At 49.1% G+C, this 18767-nt stretch overlaps 1 protein-coding gene across 1 annotated transcript in view; it reads right to left on the minus strand.

The window, feature by feature from the left end:
- The window catches only part of SCARA3 (scavenger receptor class A member 3), a 34938-nt gene extending 20629 nt beyond the window's left edge, over nucleotides 1–14309 (minus strand). The window contains exon 1 of the mRNA XM_027549053.1: nucleotides 14017–14309. Coding sequence (XP_027404854.1) covers nucleotides 14017–14023 — 7 coding nt within the window. The 5' untranslated portion in view covers nucleotides 14024–14309. The remainder of the gene's footprint in view (nucleotides 1–14016) is intronic.
- Between the last annotated feature and the right edge of the window lie 4458 nt (nucleotides 14310–18767).

The raw sequence follows: 18767 nt of genomic DNA on the forward strand, positions 1-18767 counted from the left end.
TTACAGGATTATTTGTAATGTCAAAAACTGGGAACTATCTAAGCATGCAAGCACAGGAGACTGACTAACATCCAGTGGCATCCATACACACCGTGGGGCTCAGCACAGCGATGCAGTGAACAGGGAATCTCTAGTAGCTGACGTGGAGTCACTTCCGGGAGGTATTACAAGAAAACAACAAAGTGCAGAGGAGCACTATGATGTGGCACCCTTGTCACAAGAAAGAAGGGAAAATAAGAAGGCGTCCATATATATGCTTATCACTAAAAGAAGAAACGCAGGAACAGTCCCAGCGAAAAAACAGCAACACTGTTTTCTACAAGGGATGGACTGGGGGAAAAGACTACAGAAAAGTCACCATCCTCTCACTCTAATTTTGTGTATAGTTTGGATTTCTAAAATTATGCTGTTTTTACATATTGAAAAATTAAATTTTATTAATAAAAATACTTGGAACCCAATAAGTCTTGCTTGCTGGAATGAATACCATAAATATACTAAATAGAGAAACAAGGAAAAAACTAATCTATTATGACATAGTTTGGACTGTGTAACCTCAGTCTAGGGTGTGATAGGGTAGGATTGGGAAGAAGTGCAAACAAATCTTGAACCTTCAAAGAAACTTATTCTGTTGTTGTAGCATGGGTAAAGCAATTTGGAAGTCATTTTAGATTAATTCAAGACTGAGCAAATAGAGTAAATGCATTGATTGGTTTGGACCCAGAGATCTCACTATGGAAAAGGGGATCAGAAATATAGAATGGAAGAGATAAGAAAGAACCCTCTGGGGATGGACTGAAGTTGAAGGTATCAGTGGGAATTCATAATTTCTAAAATGTGTTTATGTATGAATATATTTGTTTACATGCACATATAGGTATAGAGGTATCTATATTTGTAGCTATGTGTAGACACATAACTTTGTTGAAATTTCCAGGAAGCAAAGATATCAAAATAGCATTGAGCATGCCTAGCAGTCCAGATCTTGGTCTCTCATACTGTTTCCCACTAAAAAGAACCAGGGTACCTTGAAGAAATGATTAATTCTATGGTTGGGCAGAAGGTAGACAGAAGATGAATCTGGAACATCTTTCTATTTCAGAAATTAAGGGACTGCTCAAAAAAAAAAAAAATGATAGGGGCATGTCACAAGTATACAGAAACCAGCCAGAACAACTTGAACATTGAAATATTTAAGTATAATTATGCAATTATGAGTTCATTGGAAAAAAATAGGAATCCATACCACAGACGAACTGACAGGGAGAAGGGAGGGCTCTTATTACTTCTGGAGCTGGGGGATCAGCAATCATCATGGTCAAGACCAGATCAGGCAAGAACCATCAATGGGTGCCACCTCTTGGGAAAATTTTGATGAAGAACAGCATGTATGTTTGTTTATGTATAAGCCTTTACACACCACCTTCAAGTGTCTCCTTCTAGACTAGACTACTTATTATTGCAGAGGAGGAAAAAAGCCTCAGTAATTATACATTGAGGAAACCAGGCAACACTGACCAGGAGAGGGACAGATGGACAGGGTATACCTTTAGATGTGACGGCTGAGCAGGACACACCATCATCTACAAAATTATTGGCCAAGGATGCAGAACCCCAATTGAATCATGAGGTAATATGAGAAAAACACAGCATGAAAATTGTATTTAAAAAGTTGGTGGGGGACTGAATTTTCAAAAATTTTAGAGTCTAAAAAGACAACACAAGGTGAAATTGACATGACAGCCAAATACAGTCCTTAATGTCAGAATGGATCCTGTGCTAGAGGGAAAAGGAAATCTATTGAGGGGATTATTTGATCAACGAATATCAGAATACCTGTGGTAAATTAGATACAGAATTGAAGCAAATGCAGGAGTTCATGACTGTACCCTGATCATCTTCCTGTTCCTAGGAAATCCACGCTGAAGTGTTCAGAAGTAAAGAACCATGATGTATGTAAATTACCCTCGAGAGCTTCAGAAAAAGTAAACAGGAAGGAAATCCAAAAAAGAGGAGATATGTCTGTACTTATAGCTGATTCACTTTGCTGTACAGCGGAAAGTAAAACAACATTGTAAAAGCAACTACCCTCTAATACAAGGACCCTGATCAGTAACAGTATCATAACCTCCTGAATTTCCTGCTTGAGTTTCCTCTCCATAGTAACAGACTCCAGGTACCCTCTATGTGATGGAGTTAGTGTGTTTTCAGCTGTGTGCATGAATGTGTGTGTGTGTGTGTGTGTGTGTATGTGTGCATGCTTTGATGGAGAGTGGGCACAGTGGCAGAAGGAAGGCTGACAAGGATGGGAACCCTTTCTACGTATCCTAAGAAATCAACCTCTTCAGCCCTGCTTTGTGTCTTGGGCTGCTATCCCATCATCAATCTGCCAAGAGTTTAAGAGGATAACTGCCTGGGAGGTTACCAGCACTGCCATCAGTTTTCCATAAAGCAGTGCCCCAGGCGAGGCAGTGCCTTCTGTGCCCTGACCACCAAAACCTCACCCTAATTAGCGGGGCCCTCTCACCCCCAACATCTCAGCCAGAATGATGCTGTTGGATATACCGCAGCCTTTGGGGTCCCTTGGGGAGGTATTCCTTCCATTCTTAGAGCGGAGACGCCTTCCAGGCCTTCCTGCCGTTTCTCATTTCTCTCCTCCCCTGGTGGGGCTTCTCTGCCCACCCCCGTGATGAGGTCTCCTCCCTGTTCTGTTTCCAGGGTCAATTTCATCACTTTGCTGCTTATAGCCTTTGCAGGGAATCTGGGAAGGCTTAAATTAGGCAAGATTAACACTAACCTTCAGAGAACACTCCCTCGGAAAGCACACAGCTCTGTCATAATTCTGCTCTCCTGTCGAGAGCTCCAAGATGGGCAGTCGTGAGCAAGTGGGAATTCACAGAGACCCATGTGATGCCTCGCGGGGTAGCCCACGTGAAGGGAACCACTGGTGGGCATGATCTCGGCTCTCTTTAGACGAGAGACTTCACAAGTGTTTGGCCCCATTCCCTTTGCTGACATCTCAGCTCCATAACTCACAGCACTGTTCCCCAGCGTCCCCAAAGAGATCTTCTCTTTCTAATCCTTCAAACTTCCTGTTTACTAGCGCTGAACCATGGACCCTGGGGACCCCTCATTTACCTACGTCTGGAAGGCTGTAGCAACTGTCCCAGCCCTGTTCCTCTGAATGAGAACATAATCCAAAGCATTTGTGAGGGTTTTAGAAGCCAAACTGTTCACAAGCATGGACTCATTATACTCACATTACACCACGACTGAGCCAGTGAGAGGATGGGAGAGGAGACAGACCTAAAGAATGGAGAAGAGCTTGGCTGGAGGACACAAAGGCGATGACGGGCGAGATGATGGTGGATGAGGCAGGATCTGTACTCTCCCCTTGCACTGGACCAAGTGGAGTCTGCGGAGGCAGGAAAAGAATCTCCTCCCCAGTCCATCTTCCACACTGCCTGTTCCCACGCCTTCTGGGGCATGTCATTTAGTGTTGGGTGCCCTGGCTTTCCAGAGTTTTCAGAGAGAGGGGGAATGGGAAGGGAGCTTGTTAAGTCACAGAGCCCACTTACCATGTTACAAAGGCTCAGAGAGGTTAAGTGATCTGTTAGCTAGTCAGTGGTTCCTAAATGCCCAGCAATCTGAAAAGTTAAAGTGTTAGTTGCTCAGTTGTGTCCAATTCTTCATGACCCCATGAACTGTGTAGCCTTCCAGCCTTCTCTGTCTATAGGATTCTCCAGGCAAGAATACTGGAGTGGGTTGCCATTCCCTTCTCCAAGGGATCTTCCCAATCCAGGGACTGAACCCGGGTTTCCTGTTTTGCAGGGAGACTCTTTACCATCTAAACCACCAGGGAAGTGATCTGAAGCAAGATGCAAATACACTTATGGAGTTCTTGCACAGCTACACACACACACACACACACACACAAGCCACAGAGCTCAGAAAAGCCTTATCCATCTGGACCCGGCATCTGTTTGCACGTCTGGCCTGCCAGCAGTTTGTCACCTCCTTGAGGTCAGGAGGTCTTTCCTGGGCCTCTTTCAACACAGGGCTGACCTCAAGCGGATATTCAAAAAAGATGGGTTTACTGACCCTTTGCGAAGGCCTGCATCCTTAGAGTATTGCTAACTTCTGCCCTTTTTGATTAAGAGCTCAGTTTTACAAAAAAAAAAAAAAAAAGTTTAATGACTTAAAATATGGTTTAAACATGATCTATTTTTAGAGTTCTGCATGGCGAGGGAGTGCTGGGGAGTTCTGATGAATTCAGGATGCAAAGGCTTAAAGGAGCAGAAAGAATATACAGGGAGGGGCCTAATGTTTGGATTGAAAAGGAATGAGAGAGGGATTTGGAGGTGGTGCAGCAAAATTTGGGATCTGCTTCCCCTCTCTTTCCTCAGGGCTGCGGCAAGGGTTATGATTTTTCACTCCTATAGGCTAAAAAGACTCCCTTTTTGTGGGAGAGGGGTTTAATTTTCTCCATCTGTGTCCAGTTGATCACTTTAGAATCCCACCAGCATTTTTACGGCCCTCTCAACTCAGGCTGCAGTTCTCTCCTGCATCAAATGTAAACCATCCGTGAAATCGAGGGCTTCTTGACATGCTGAAAACGAAGGAGCCCCATCGTGTCATATATTATGGGCTGCCGGGTCCTGGGATGCTTGGAGAGGTCGCCACTGGTGTCTGAAACGAGGTCACCTTCCCAGGAAGGCAGACACAGGCTCTAGTTGTATTTTGTCTCTTTTTCATCCTTCTTTCATTTTGCTGACTCCAGGATAGAGGCTACTGGGACGGGAGCGAGTGGGGCTTGGGAAAGGAGTATACCCTTGGGATAGGGTAATGCCTGAACCCACGAGTATCTGGGAAAACCTCTCTTTTGGGACAAACTGGGGACAGCCTGCTGTTCTGGGTACCGAACTTCAAAGACTTTGTATGTCCGTTTCAGCCTCCCCTGTTCTAGAGGGAGCTGTCATGAGGGAGCATCCCGCATGACCTACCCAAGGCATAACCGGCTCCACACTTCACCTAGAGATCTCTACCCAAATTCCAAGCAATGAACTTTACAAACAAATTAGCCTTCGAAGACAGCGCTGCAAGCTCAGTCTCATGAAGCAGTGGCAACCACTGGAGATTTGAAAGAGCCTCTGTTTCGTCCGTACCTACGGTCGTGTCATCCAACTCAAATATCAGAGGGACAGCCACAAGGGAACGCCCTTGTTTTTTCAAGCCTCGGCTCCCACAGGGCCACGTCTAGAGAGTTTGATTTGAAGGTTCCCGACTGGGCACGTGGCTGGGTGTGACTCCTGGCTCCGCTGAGGTTAGACCAGGTTCACCTCACCCTGTGGAGGCAGAAAATAGCCCCAACCTGCTAACACAACAGTGGCTGTCGACTCAGGCTTGCTTTTGGTTGACCGAAAATGTGGAGTTAATTCACTCTTTGGCCTTTCTGGGACTGCAATCTCCCATCAGAGTCAGTGAGGGGGAGAGATTCGAGGAACTGAATAAAAGGGCTTTCTTCAGGAACTTCAAGGAACATATTTTGATGATTATCTTCTATGGAGTTCACAGAGTGGGTTTTCAAAACAGCCAATTGGGTCAGTAAAAATAAAGACTTCGGACTCTTCTCAGGAACCAAGGCTATATTTAAAGTCGCAGAGAAATTGTAGTTTATGGTGGGAGAATGCTGTAATTAAGGTTGAAAAACTGTTTTCCTTGGAAGCCTTCTGCCATGACCCCCTCGCCACAGTCTTCCGCTGCAGATGCGTCTATATTTGGGTGGGAATCTGTCTGTTCCTCTCTGCTCTGATGAACTGGTCCTTCCCTTTCAGATTCTCCTGCTCAAGAGGTATCATGCTCTGTTTCCCTGTGACAGTTGCTGCCTCTCTGCACCTTCATTCCTAAAATCCACATTTGATGCTCTGGGACAGGCATTGTTTCTCTCCCTCTCCCCTCCCCACCACTTCTGCCTGAATCCTCAGAGCCAGCCTATGGCTCCCAGCATCAGCTGCCTTTTACAGTTTCCATAACCACAGAGGTTGTGGGCAGATTCCCTCTCTATCCTAAATTACCTCCCCTTTCTTGCCCTCAGTGTTCTCACTGGGGCACTCTTGGCATTTGGGTGGCATAAATTTCTACTACACAAGGCTCACCCACACTGTGCAGACATCTGGCGTGGCGACCCACGGAGTGCCAGAAGCAATCTCTGGTTATTTGTGGTAAACTCAAAATGCCAACTGGGGGACTTCCCTAAGTGGTCCAGTGGCTAAGACTCTGCACTCACAATGACACAGAGGGCCTGGGTTCCATCCCTGGTCTGGGAACTAGATCTCACATGCTACAACTAAGAATTCACATGCCACAGCTAAAGACCAGATGTGCTGCAATTAAGAGTTCACATGGCACGATGAACAAAGATCGAAGATTCTAAGTGCCACAACTAAGATCCGGCACAGCCAAATAAATACAATTATTATACATACATATAGGGCTTTCCTCGTAGCTCAGTCGGTAAAGAATCTGCCTGCAGTGCAGGAGACGTGGGTTGGATCCCTGGATCAGGAAGATCCCCTGGAGAAGGAAATGGCAACCCACTCCAGTATTCTTGCCTGGGAAATCCCATGGACAAAGGAGCCTGGCAGGCTGCAGTCTACGGAGTCCCAAAGAGTCGGGCACGACTGAGTGACTAACACTGTCACTGTAATACATATATGTGTGTGTGTGTGTGTGTTTATAAAACAAACACCAGTCCATATTCATGGGTTCCACATCCACAGATTCAACCAACCTCAGTAAGAAAATATATATATATAAAAAAAAACTTTCCAGGAAGTTTCAAAAAAGCACCACTTGAACTTGCTGAGTGACCAGTGACTACTTACATAGCATTTACACTCTATTTACAACTATTTACATTTAAACTGCAACGGCACCCCACTCCAGGACTCTTGCCTGGAAAATCCCATGGACGGAGGAGCCTGGTAGGCTGCAGTCCATGGGGTCGCTAAGAATCGAACTGCTACTTCACTTTCACTTTTCACTTTCATGCATTGGAGGAGGAAATGGCAACCCACTCCAGTGTTCTTGTCTGGAGAATCCCAGGGACGGGGGACCCTGGTGGGCTGCTGTCTATGGGGTCGCACAGAGTCAGACACGACTGAAGTGACTTAGCAGCAGCAGCAGCAGCAGCAGATGCCATAAGTAATCTAGAGATAATTTAAAGTATATGGGAAGGGAAATCCAAAAAAGAGGAAATATATGTACCTGTGTGGCTGATTCACTGCTGTACCACAGAAACTAACATAGCATTGTAAAGAACCAAATGTGATTAGTCGCTCAGTTGTGTCCGACTCTTTGAGACCCCATGGATTATAGCCAGGCTCCTCTCTCTGTTCATGGTATTCTCCATGAAGGAATATTGGAGTGGGTTGCCATGCTCTCCTCCAGGGGAATCTTCCCAATCCAGAGATAGAACCCAGGTCTTCTGCATTGCAGGTGGATTCTTTAACCGTCTGAGCCACCAGGGAAGCCCAAAAAAGAAACTATACTCCAATAAAAATTAATAAAAAACAAAACTGGAAGCTGTGGGTAGGTTAAAGGCTAATATGATGCCATTTTATACAAAGGATTTGAGCATCCTTGGATTTTGGTATATCTGGGGGGTTTTGGAATAAAACCCCACAGATATGGGCGGCAGTGTTTGAGAAGAGCATCTTGACTATTCACTCAATACAGCAGAGCTCAACCCTCTCCCATCACATACACACTGGTCTCCTCTGTGGAGCTAGCACTTCCTCCACTGCCCTTGAACTCCACAAGTCCAGTGGATGGGAGGGGTGGGAATCATTAGTTTCTTGATCTTGACCATCATGTCTGGGCCTTCAAACCCCTCACTCTCTCTGCTTGTCACCACTTCCGGTCATGCTGTCTCTCACACGGGGATTCCCCTTCTGTCTCTGGGCTCTGTGTACAAAACAGTGAGAAAACCATCAACTCCCTGAGCTGCTATAAAAATGAGACAACATGTGAAAAGTACCAGATACTTGATAAACGGGAGTATCAGCCATTTTTATTAGAATTATTTTTCTATCCTGCTTGAACTCTGCCGTCATTTATTTCCCTTCCCTAAGGTCCGTCACACTCAGGACTGGTTTTCAACTTTCAAAAACTCCAATTTTTCCTTTTCACTCAGCAATCCCCTTTCTAGGAATTACTTTTTAAAGGGATAAATATACCACTAGGCAAAGATGGACATGTAAAGATTATCACTGCATGCTGTGATAAATGCAAGGGAAAATGTATATACCTTAAGTGTCCATTGATAAAGGACTGGGCTTCCCTGATGGCTCAGACAGTAAAGAATCCGTCTGCAACGTGGGAGACCTGGGTTCGATCCCTGGGTTGGAAGATCCCCTGGAGGAGGGCATGGCAACCCACTTCAGTAATCTTGCCTGGAGAATCCCCATGGACAGGCTACAGTCCACGGGGTTGCAAAGAGTCAGACACGACTGAGCAACTAAGCACAATACAAAGGACTGATTAAATAAATTCTTATAAAGCCATACTATGGAATATCATGCAGCTGTTAAAAAAGAATGCAGATCTATACTTACTGCCCAAGGAATATGTCTAGGTTCTATTGTTGAAATTTAAAAATACATATAAAAATACATATATAGTATAATCTTACCTATGTGGAAAAAAAAATCTGTGTGCAAATAAACAGAAGAATTTCTGGAAAAATTCTCATCCAAATCTTATCAATTTTCTCTGAGGGGTAGGAGTTCATGTGAGGACTATTTTTTCTTCTTTTTCGCATTTTTCAAAATTTTTATACTGGGCATGGATGGTAAAAAGATTCAGTGCAACTAGTGATGCAAAAAACCTATGTCTACATCCTGGGGTACATGAAGGCAGCCTTTCTTCTTTCTACAGGCGAAGCTCAGCCACTCAGGTCTCCATCATCCCCAGGCCCCCCCAGGCCCCCCTCTCCCCTTTTCTTCTCTCCCCTGACCTTCCAATGAGCTGGCCAGTCCCACCTTGAAAATTTCTTCATGCCTGGCCTGCTTCTTGCTTTAACTTCTTAGCTCTCTTTGTCTCAAACTTCTCTAACACAAGGCCTCCCTGGGTTTTTGTTCCAAATCTACCCACTTTTCTCTCGGTCTATGCCACCTGTTTTTTTCAAGATCAAATAACCCTGAGCAAAGCCTGTCCATCAACAGTCAATGCTGTTGACCATTTCCTCCTTCTTGGAACTTTCTCCTCTCAGTTTCCATGATATTACATCCTCCTTTGTCCCCTGTGTCCCTGACCGCTCCTCTTGGCTCCATCACAGGCTCATTTTCTTCTTCCCTCATGGCTTTCTCTAAAAGTAGAGATTTCCCAACGTGGGTGAATGTCATTAGAGAACTAGCAAGCAGGCCATCTTCTGACAAACCTGTTCGGGGCCTCTCCAAAGTCAACAGGACACAGTTGGAGTCCTTGGCGTGGTGCTCAAGGCCTCCTGGTTCTGTGGCTCCCTGCATTTCTCTGCCAAACCCTCAACCTCCAAGCCAACCTCTCTGCCCATCACCCTTGAATACACTTACCCAACGACAGCACCTGCCCCTCCTGCCTGTCTCCTGCATGACCCCATCCAGACCTTGCTCACCTTCTACTACATCCTAAAGCCTTCCCCATCTGCCCCAATGTGAAAGGTTCTTTCTCTCCTCGGATTTCTATGGAATCTACTGTCTGTACCATTCACTGGTGCCTTCATGTCACCCCCCTTGATTACTTGGTTCTCTTCTGTTTTTTCTACCTTTTATTGGAGTATAGTTGCTTTACCATATTGCTTTAGTGTTTACTGTAAAACAATGTGAATCAGCTAAATGTGTATATATATATCCCCTCCATTTTTGGATTTCCTTCCCATTTAGGTCACCATTGAGTAGAATTCCCTGTGCTATATAGGAGGTTTTCATTAGTTATCTATTTTATACATAGTAGTGTATTTCTGTTATGCAGCTGGGGCCGTGGGATGTCAAAGGAGATTGTGGAAGGTTTCCCTAAACTGGGGGAAAGATACACAAGAACTGTCCCCAAAGGCCTTCACAAAACCTGCCAAAACGTTCACCAACATCCACTGAGAAGCAGAATTCTTTATCTCCTCTTCCAAATAAGCTTGAGAGGGGAGTCTTCAGTTTTTAAAATCACCCCAGCTGGAAGGCAAGGTGGCCAGCGTGCACCCCTCTATCCCTCCACTTCTCCCACCCCCGCATCAGGCCATTTTATTGACTCTGTGCACCTTTGCCATGTCAAACCCCCCTCCAGTGCCCTGCGGTCCAGGGATGAAGGTTGGGCTTCCAAAAGGGACCAGTCTGCACGTTGATGAGTGGATACATCCCCCCTGCCAAGCAGTGGGAGGTAGATTTTCCGGGATCTCACTGCTGTTTTCTGAGTCCCTCTGCCCTCCCGCCTGCCCTTTGCCTTCAGGGTGTGGGCACTGCTCCCCAATTCCATGCGGAAGGGCTTTTCCCCCAGGCTTGGGGGACAGCAGGATGTGGGTCTGCCCATCTATGGAAGCTGAGGCCAAGTCTCCCTGGGCACAGTGACCCATGTGGCAGGCCTGCCTCCAACCATCTCTCTACCAAGTCACTTCCGCTTGGCCCTCAGCCCAAAGCTCCTGGGCTGAGTCCCAGGGCATCAGGGCAAGATGGGCCTCGGGACCACCAGGAGGAGGAAGGTGGGCCGGAGAAGGGAACACTGACCAGAGCCTCACGTGTGGCCAGGATCAGAGCCTGTGTCTTGACTCAAATCAGTCGTCTCTGCAGTGAACCGAACTACTCTGTGGGCACCTCACGTGGCTGGAAGGGGCTCTTGCCACTGGACCCTCTCACTGGAGATGTGGGAGCAATTCCACAGGTGGCTGTTAAAGGCTCAGACAAGCCAGTGGGCAGCTCCAAGGTGGGCCCATCGCCAGGGGTGGTGGCAGCTGTGTGCCCTCAGGCGTGAGAGGGGCTGGACTGGGGGCCTGGGGCTGGCTTGCACCAAAAGATGCGGCTGCCTGGGAGGCCCGGCTGCCAGCCAGTGGGCAGGCGGGTGGGAGGCGCCTCAGGGTGGGAGGCGCCTCAGGGTGGAAACAGTTTGGCTGGCAGAGAGGGCCTGGCGCCTGGCCGCTGGTGGCACTCCTTAGCAGACCTGTTTTCTTGTCTAAGTACCGTCCCCACCAACCCCCACAAAGCATAACATCACCGTGTTTAGCTTTGAGTGGGGCTGGTGAGCCTTTGCCAGCCCATGTAATCCTCAGATCCATGGCAGATTGGTGGGATAGTTCGAAGCTAGCTTCCCCTGGGGAAGGGCTGTCCTGGAAGGGGCCGGGCCCGTTTTTCTGGCACTTTCTTTTTTCCATGTGGGGAAAAAAAAAAAAAAAATTCTGATTCTTCACAGTCCACAGATTCCCCAAGGCCAAATATTGACTGCCTGGCCTGGCTTTTCCCTCTCAGGTAGAGGTGGCAGCTCTTCCTGGCTCCCGGGGAGGATGAGGGAGACAAAGGGGGAGACCCTGCAGGGAGGCGTGATGGGAACACACCCGGCCTTCTCCGCAGCTCTGAGGCCTGGGCCCTGGGATGTCATGGGAGATCGTGGAAGGTTTCCCAAAACTGGGGGGAAAATATACAAGAGCTGCCCTGAAGGCCTCAGCAAACAGGAATGCAGCCCCCCATGGTGGTGAGACTGCTCCTTGAGAGAAAAGGGCAGGCCTTGGGCTTCTTACTTGGAGCCCACAGCCTCCCAGCCAACAAGCTGGTCCTCCTCAGAGACCTCCTCTAAACACCCATTCATACCAGCTCTTTCCTTTTCCTCCTCCACTCAGAGGAATGTTGTTGTCTCACTGACTTTCAGAAAGGTGGGTCGTGTGTTCCCAACTTCCTCCCCAGGAGTTGGGTGTGTGTGTTACTCTTTCAGTCTGACTTTTTGTGACCCCATGGACTGTAGCCCACCAGGCTTCTCTGTCCATGGGATTCTCCAGGCAAAAATACTGGAGTGGGTTGCCATGCTCTCTTCCAGGGGATCTTCCTGACCCAGGGATCAAGCCTGGCTCTCCCAACATTTCAGGCGGATTCTTTACCATTTAAGCCACCAGGGAAGCCTCCCACCCCCACAAGAATTGGGTGTCTCCTCTATGTCAGAGGCGTTCAGCCCTGCCTGTCTTTCCCTCACCATCTTTTCTCCCCAAGTGTTCTTCTGGAATGTTGGTGGAGCCAAACCTCTTTGAGAACATGCGGCGCCTCACCACCATCATCCACATCCAGAGCAGCGTGGGCCCCGAGCCTGTGGTGAGAGGTGGTCTCAGATCTTTCTGGAAGCTTCCGGTAATGACCTCCCTGGGGTCGCTGACCAGGCACAGGACTGCACCACAGATGTGGGAGCCGATAACAGGAGACAGGTGAGGAAGGCCCCTCTCTATTGCTGAGGGAACTCCCTGGAGTTGGTGATAACCTGCTCGCATCATCCCAGGAAGCTCAAGACATGGTGAGGCTGCCAGGGAGCACAGACAGAGGGACCAGAGACCAGAGGGGAGGAAGAGGGATGTACGTATGAGCAAGCACACTGGCCTGGAGGGCAGGAGCTCTGGGCCGGTCCCCCTGACTAGCTGTGAATCTTAAGCAAGTCCCTTCTCTGATCCATACGCCCAGCAGTGTAATTTGCACGTTCCAGTGCAAAGTAAAAATGCTAAGCTCCCTTGTTTAAAAAATTATTAATAATTTCAAGACAGGGGACTTCCCTGGCGCTCCAGTGGTTAAGACTCTATGCTGCCAATGCAGGGGGCATGGGTTCGATCCCTGGTCAGGGAACTAAGATCCCACATGCCAAAAAAATATTAAAATAATAATAATGTTAAGACAGCAACAGCAGACCATTGAACCTCATGAATGGCCCTGGGACCTTGGGGGACTGCACAGGTGATCCGACCATAAGGCCAATCCTACCTGCTTGGGCCTCAGTTTCCCCAACCACACAGCATGGAGGCTGTCATCAATCAGAGGTTTACCCATGAAGCCTTTTCTTCACAGGAACCCTGAACCCTTCAATGGCAGACAAGGCTGCTTCATCAACACCCCACGAGAACATAGAGGAAAGCCCTGTGGATGACCCAAAAGCCCTTGGTCGTTTTAACATTCAGTAAGTGGAAGAGGTGTTAGGAGCAAAAGCATCTGCCCAGCTCCTGTGGAAGGATTAGCATGAAGTAGGTGAGAGAGGAACCATCCTCAAAGTTGCCAGACTTACAGTATGACTCCAGAGCTGGCTTCTCCCTTAGCCTGAGAATGAGCATGAAGCCCAGATGTCCACTCTCCCTGGCCTCAAGAAAGCCAGGGTCCAGGGATGAACATCTGGGACCAGGTCTGCTTCTTGTTTCCATCCCAGGAACCGGCTGCAAGGACCACTGTGGTGATGCTCACTGGCCCAGAGAGAGCTCAGGCCTGGGCCACTGATCTTCCACCACTGCTCTGTCTCCAGGAGGTCAGAGGTAGGTCAGGCAGGGTTCAGAGGTTGGGAAGGGCAGGCCTGGGCTAAGAAACTCAGTCACAGCAGGTCTCTCCTGGGATTGAAACTCCCAGAGGAGGATCCCATGGGGTAAAAGGCTAGATGGGGGCTGCAGCAGACTGTGAGATGGGTGTGCTAGATGAAGTCCATATTCCTAGAAGCTTTGGGCTGTAGCATCTTTCCGTGCTGACTGGTTAAAGGGATCAAAAACTTCTCTGGTAATTACAATGGCTTTTCAGGCAAGAGCAATGACAGATAAGAACGTTCTCCATTCTCCCTCTCCTCTCCCCTTCCTCTGGACTTCAGGGCTCCATCCTGTCCTCCTAAGACTTTTCTCCAGATGATACGAAAGGAGTAGGGAAGCCCCTGCCATCCTTCCCGGAGGAGTCCTCCGGTCCTCAGCCCGCCCGCCGAGAGATGCCCACCGCACCCGGTCAGGGTGGAGAGCCCCAAGGGGGCTCGCTTCGGAGCTCCCGCGCGCGGGCTTACCTTTCATGGTCCCCGCTCCGAGGCCTCAGGCGGGCCCGGCCGGAGGCGGATCGGCGGCCGTGAGACCCCGAGTGAAGCCTGCGGGTTCCCGGAGGGCACCGACCGATCGCCTCCCTACGCGCCGCCCGCGGGAGTGGGACTCGGTGCCGGAGTCGCGCCGGAGCCCCGGCTGCGGAGGCGGCGCGCCGAGGGGAGGGTCCGCGGGGTAGCCGGCTGGGGGCGCAGCGCCCGGCCGCCCATCCCGCCGCGCGCTTCCCGTGGAGGCAGGCGAGGCGTGGACTGCGGCCGCCCCCGGCCCCGCGCGCCCGCCCTCCCGCCGCCCGCCCGCCCTCGCGCCCTCCCTCCTCGTCACTGCTTGGGCCTCGGCCCAGATCAACTTCCTTGCTCTTTTCAAAACTGCCGCGGCCCGGCCTCTTTGTGCGGCCGAGGGTCCCCGCGCCCCGCCCGGCCCCCCAGAACCCCAGCGCGGCGCGCAAGTTCCCGAGCCCAGCCCGGCCACAGCTGCACTGGAGAGGGGGAGAGGGGAGGCCCAGGGAAGGCCGCCTGGTGCCTGGGGGCTCTGGATTTTCGCCCTGGACCTTTTTTCCCTCACCCATCTGAGGGGTAGAGGGACTGGAGAAGTTAGGATTCCCGGGTGCCAGCCCTAACACCCCACATTGTCTGGGACTGTCCCCCTTTAAGCGCTGAAAGTCCCGCATCCCGGAGAGCCCCTCAGTCCCGGCGGGGGCAGACCAGGACGGTTGGTCACGCCAGCTCTGCCACTCTGGGTGAGTGACTTTGGGTGGCCATTCCATGTGGTTTTCTGCAAGAGAATACTGGGTCTTGAGCCCTCCCAACGTCTGTGATTTTGTTCCTGGAGGGGCCTCTGGTGTGAACAGTGATGATGTCTGAGGGCAATGGGCCTCGGGCAAGGAGTGGTGATCTCCCCAGAGTCCCTCCGCCGGGAGCCTCACAAGTCATCCTCTCTGATGGGACGCTTACTGAGTACCAGCCATGGGCCAGGTCCTGCCCCAGACTCGGAGTGTGGGGAACATTCCACACCGTCCAGGTCTCCCTGCGGTTGTGTGGTGTGAGGAATGATGACAGTTTAACAAGTAAAGGTGCTGAGGTGAGGAAAGCGGAGGTGGGACAAGCACGGTGGTTGGATGGGGCGGGGGGGGGGGAGACCCACTATAGGGTGCAGACCACCTGGCCTGCCCTCTTTCGATTGTCTCCATCTTCACACCTCCACGCCCACCCCCATTTGGCCCTTGGAGTAAAAAGTGCGTGTATGCTCAGTCGTGTCTGACTCTTTGAGACCCCATGGACTATAGCCTCCCAGGCTCCTCTGTCCATGGGATTCTCCAGGCAAGAATACTGGAGTGGGTTGCCATTTCCTCCTCCAGAGGTTAGAGTAAAGTAGGTCAGGCCAAAGGCGCAGGGAAACTTTCTCCTAAGCCTAGGAACTGAGAAGGGGCCAAGGACAGTCCATTCCCCCCACCCCACCCCTGCCCCCCACAACCCCATTCACAAATCTGAGCCAATCAGAAAGGGGGATGCTCAGCTCTCTCTAATCGCTTCCACTTCCCAAAGGCAAGTTTGAGTTCAGACAGTGCATCCTCTCCATGATTTCAGCTGAACTTCACCATGACCTTGAGAAAGGGAGCCAAGAACCTGCTGCCCATTTTACAGGTGAAGCGACCGAGGTTCAGAGAGGGTTTTGCCTACCTAGTAGTAGTCATGATGTACTTCTGGGGCTTTAAATCTGGATTCCAACTCTGCCACATGAACCACAGTCTTCTACACTACGACATGGATCAGGAGAGCACTATGTAAACACCAGGGAGATAGGCACCCCAAAGGGTCCTTTAGGTGGTTTCAGTTCAGTTCAGTTCAGTCGCTCAGTCGAGTCCGACTCTTTGGACCCCATGAATCGCAGCACACCAGGCCTCCCTGTCCATCACCAACTCCCAGAGTTCACTCAGACTCACATCCATCGAGTCAGTGATGCCATCCAGCCATCTCATCCTCTGTCGTCCCCTTCTCCTCCTGCCCCCAATCCCTCCCAGTATCAGAGTCTTTTCCAATGAGTCAACTCTTCGAATGAGGTGGCCAAAGTACTGGAGTTTCAGCTTCAGCATCAGTCCTTCCAAAGAAATCCCAGGGCTGATCTCCTTCAGAATGGACTGGTTGGATCTCCTTGCAGTCCAAGGGACTCTCAGGAGTCTTCTCCAACACCACAGTTCAAAAGCATCAATTCTTTGGCGCTCAGCCTTCTTCACAGTCCAACTCTCACATCCATACATGACCACTGGAAAAATGATAGCCTTGACTAGCCGGACCTTTGTTGGCAAAGTAATGTCTCTGCTTTTGAATATGCTATCTAGGTTGGTCATAACTTTTCTTCCAAGGAGTAAATGTCTTTTAATCTCATGGCTGCACTCACCATCTGCAGTGATTTTGGAGCCCCAAAAAATAAAGTCTGACACTGTCTCCACTGTTTCCCCATCTACTTCCCATGAAGTGATGGGACCGGATGCCATGATCTTCATTTTCTGAATGTTGAGCTTTAAGCCAACTTTTTCACTCTCCTCTTTCACTTTTATCAAGAGGCTTTTTAGTTCCTCTTTACTTTCTGCCATAAGGGTGGTGTCATCTGCATAACTGAGGTTCTTGATATTTCTCCCAGCAATCTTGATTCCAGCTTGTGCTTCTTCCAGCCCAGGATTTCTCATGATGTACTCTGCATAGAAGTTAAATAAGCAGGGTGACAATATACAGCCTTGACGTACTCCTTTTCCTGTTTGGAACCAGTCTGTTGTTCCATGTCCAGTTCTAACTGTTGCTTCCTGACCTGCATACAGAGTTCTCAAGAGGCAGGTCAGGTGGTCTGGTATTCCCATCTCTTTCAGAATTTTCCACAGTTTCTTGTGATCCACACAGTCAAAGGCTTTGGCATAGTCAAGAAAGCAGAAATAGATGTTTTTCTGGAACTCTCTTGCTTTTTCCATGATCCAGCGGATGTTGGCAATTTGATCTCTGGTTCCTCTGCCTTTTCTAAAACCAGCTTGAACATCAGAAAGTTCATGGTTCAGCTGAAGCCTGGCTTGGAGAATTTTGAGCATTACTTTACTAGCGTGTGAGAGGAGTGCAATTGTGCAGTAGTTTGAGCATTCTTTGGCATTGCCTTTCTTTGGGATTGGAATGAAAACTGACCTTTTCCAGTCCTGTGGCCACTGCTGAGTGTGTATTAATGAGTTTAATCCTCATAGCAGTCCTAGGAGATAAGTACTATGATGGTCCTCATTTCTCAGAGGATACATATTGCATTTAGCATCAGGTCGCTCTAAGTGGAGATGTCAGGATCTGAACCCAGGGAAGCTGCTGAATCCAGCATCTTTGTCCTTCACCCAAGCGTGCACCATCCTGCCCCTCACAGAAGCTACCCAAATATTTGTTAAAAGAAAGAACAGAAAAATGGCCCTTGGCTTTCTCCGTGCTTTCTTTAGTTGGCTAGATCCAAGATGTCTGGTGAGAAAAGGTCCTAACTCTGTATGCAAGAGTGCCCTCTCCCACACTTCCTTGCGCCCTTGGGATCAGAGGGTGTATGTGTCCTGTGGTGTTGCTATGGTAATGCAGAAGCAGCCTCAGAGAAATGAAACATGCCCGTGTGTGACTATAGATGGGGCCTGGCTGAGCAGAGCTGGACCCAGCCCTGAAGAGGTTCAGAGGATGAACTCCTGCTCCAAAAGGACTCTGGAAAGAGGAGTCCAGCACTGTGGAGCAGTAGGAAAGAGCTGGAGACCCACTGGCCAAAGTACCAGAGTAGTTCAGAGAGGGAAGGAGGGAGAAAGACGGGGTAAAGGATGATCATAGATCATGATCACAGATCACAGATCAAGAAGCAAGATAGACTCCTTAGAAATTACACCGGCCTTCGGGTGAGAGCTTTCAGCTGCAACTTCAGGCAATTTCTATGAACAACCAGAGTGCTGAACCCAGGGTTGACTGGGGTGACTTCCCCTGAAAGACCAGATTTTGGAACTGTTAGGATGTGGCCCAGCTGGGACTTGAGTGCAGAGGCACCAGACAGGGTGGGTGGGGTGGGATGGACTAGGGAGACTGCTTAAAGCTGTTTTTAACTTGCATTGGGGCAGGGAAAGTGTGGAAACAGTTTCTTGTAGTACATATACCATAGTTCTGTTGAAAGTCAAAGGAAATCGCTAAAGAGCAGAGGTCATTTGGAGGGAAAAAATGTAATCACTACTGGTGGAAACTTCCATGGATTAATGAAGGTAGGAAGTCCCACCCCAGTCCTTTTTTCACACTGAAGTATAGCTGATTTATAATATTGTGTTAGTTTCAGGTGTACAGCAAAGTGATTCAGTTATACATGCAGGAGACCTGGGTTCGATCCCTGGGAAGATCCGCTGGAGGAGGGCATTGCAACCTACTCTAGTATTCTTGCCTGGAGAATCCCCATGGACAGATGAGCCTGGAGAGTCAGATGTGCCTGAGCAGCAGCATACATGATATCATATCAGGTTTGTCTTTCTCTATCTGACTTACTTAAGTAAAGATAATACTCTCTAGGTCCATTCATTGGTTGCTGCAAATGGTGTTCTTTCATTTTTTATGTCTAAGTTATAAGATCAGCTTAACATCTCCTTCAAGCATAGAGGCAATCAGTCCTGTATGTTCATTGGAAGGACTGAGGCTGAAACTGAAGCTCCAATACTTTGGCCACCTGATTTGAAAAACTGACTCATTAG

Source organism: Bos indicus x Bos taurus, chromosome 8 (genome assembly GCF_003369695.1).
Source record: "Bos indicus x Bos taurus breed Angus x Brahman F1 hybrid chromosome 8, Bos_hybrid_MaternalHap_v2.0, whole genome shotgun sequence".
Lineage (NCBI taxonomy): Eukaryota > Metazoa > Chordata > Mammalia > Artiodactyla > Bovidae > Bos > Bos indicus x Bos taurus.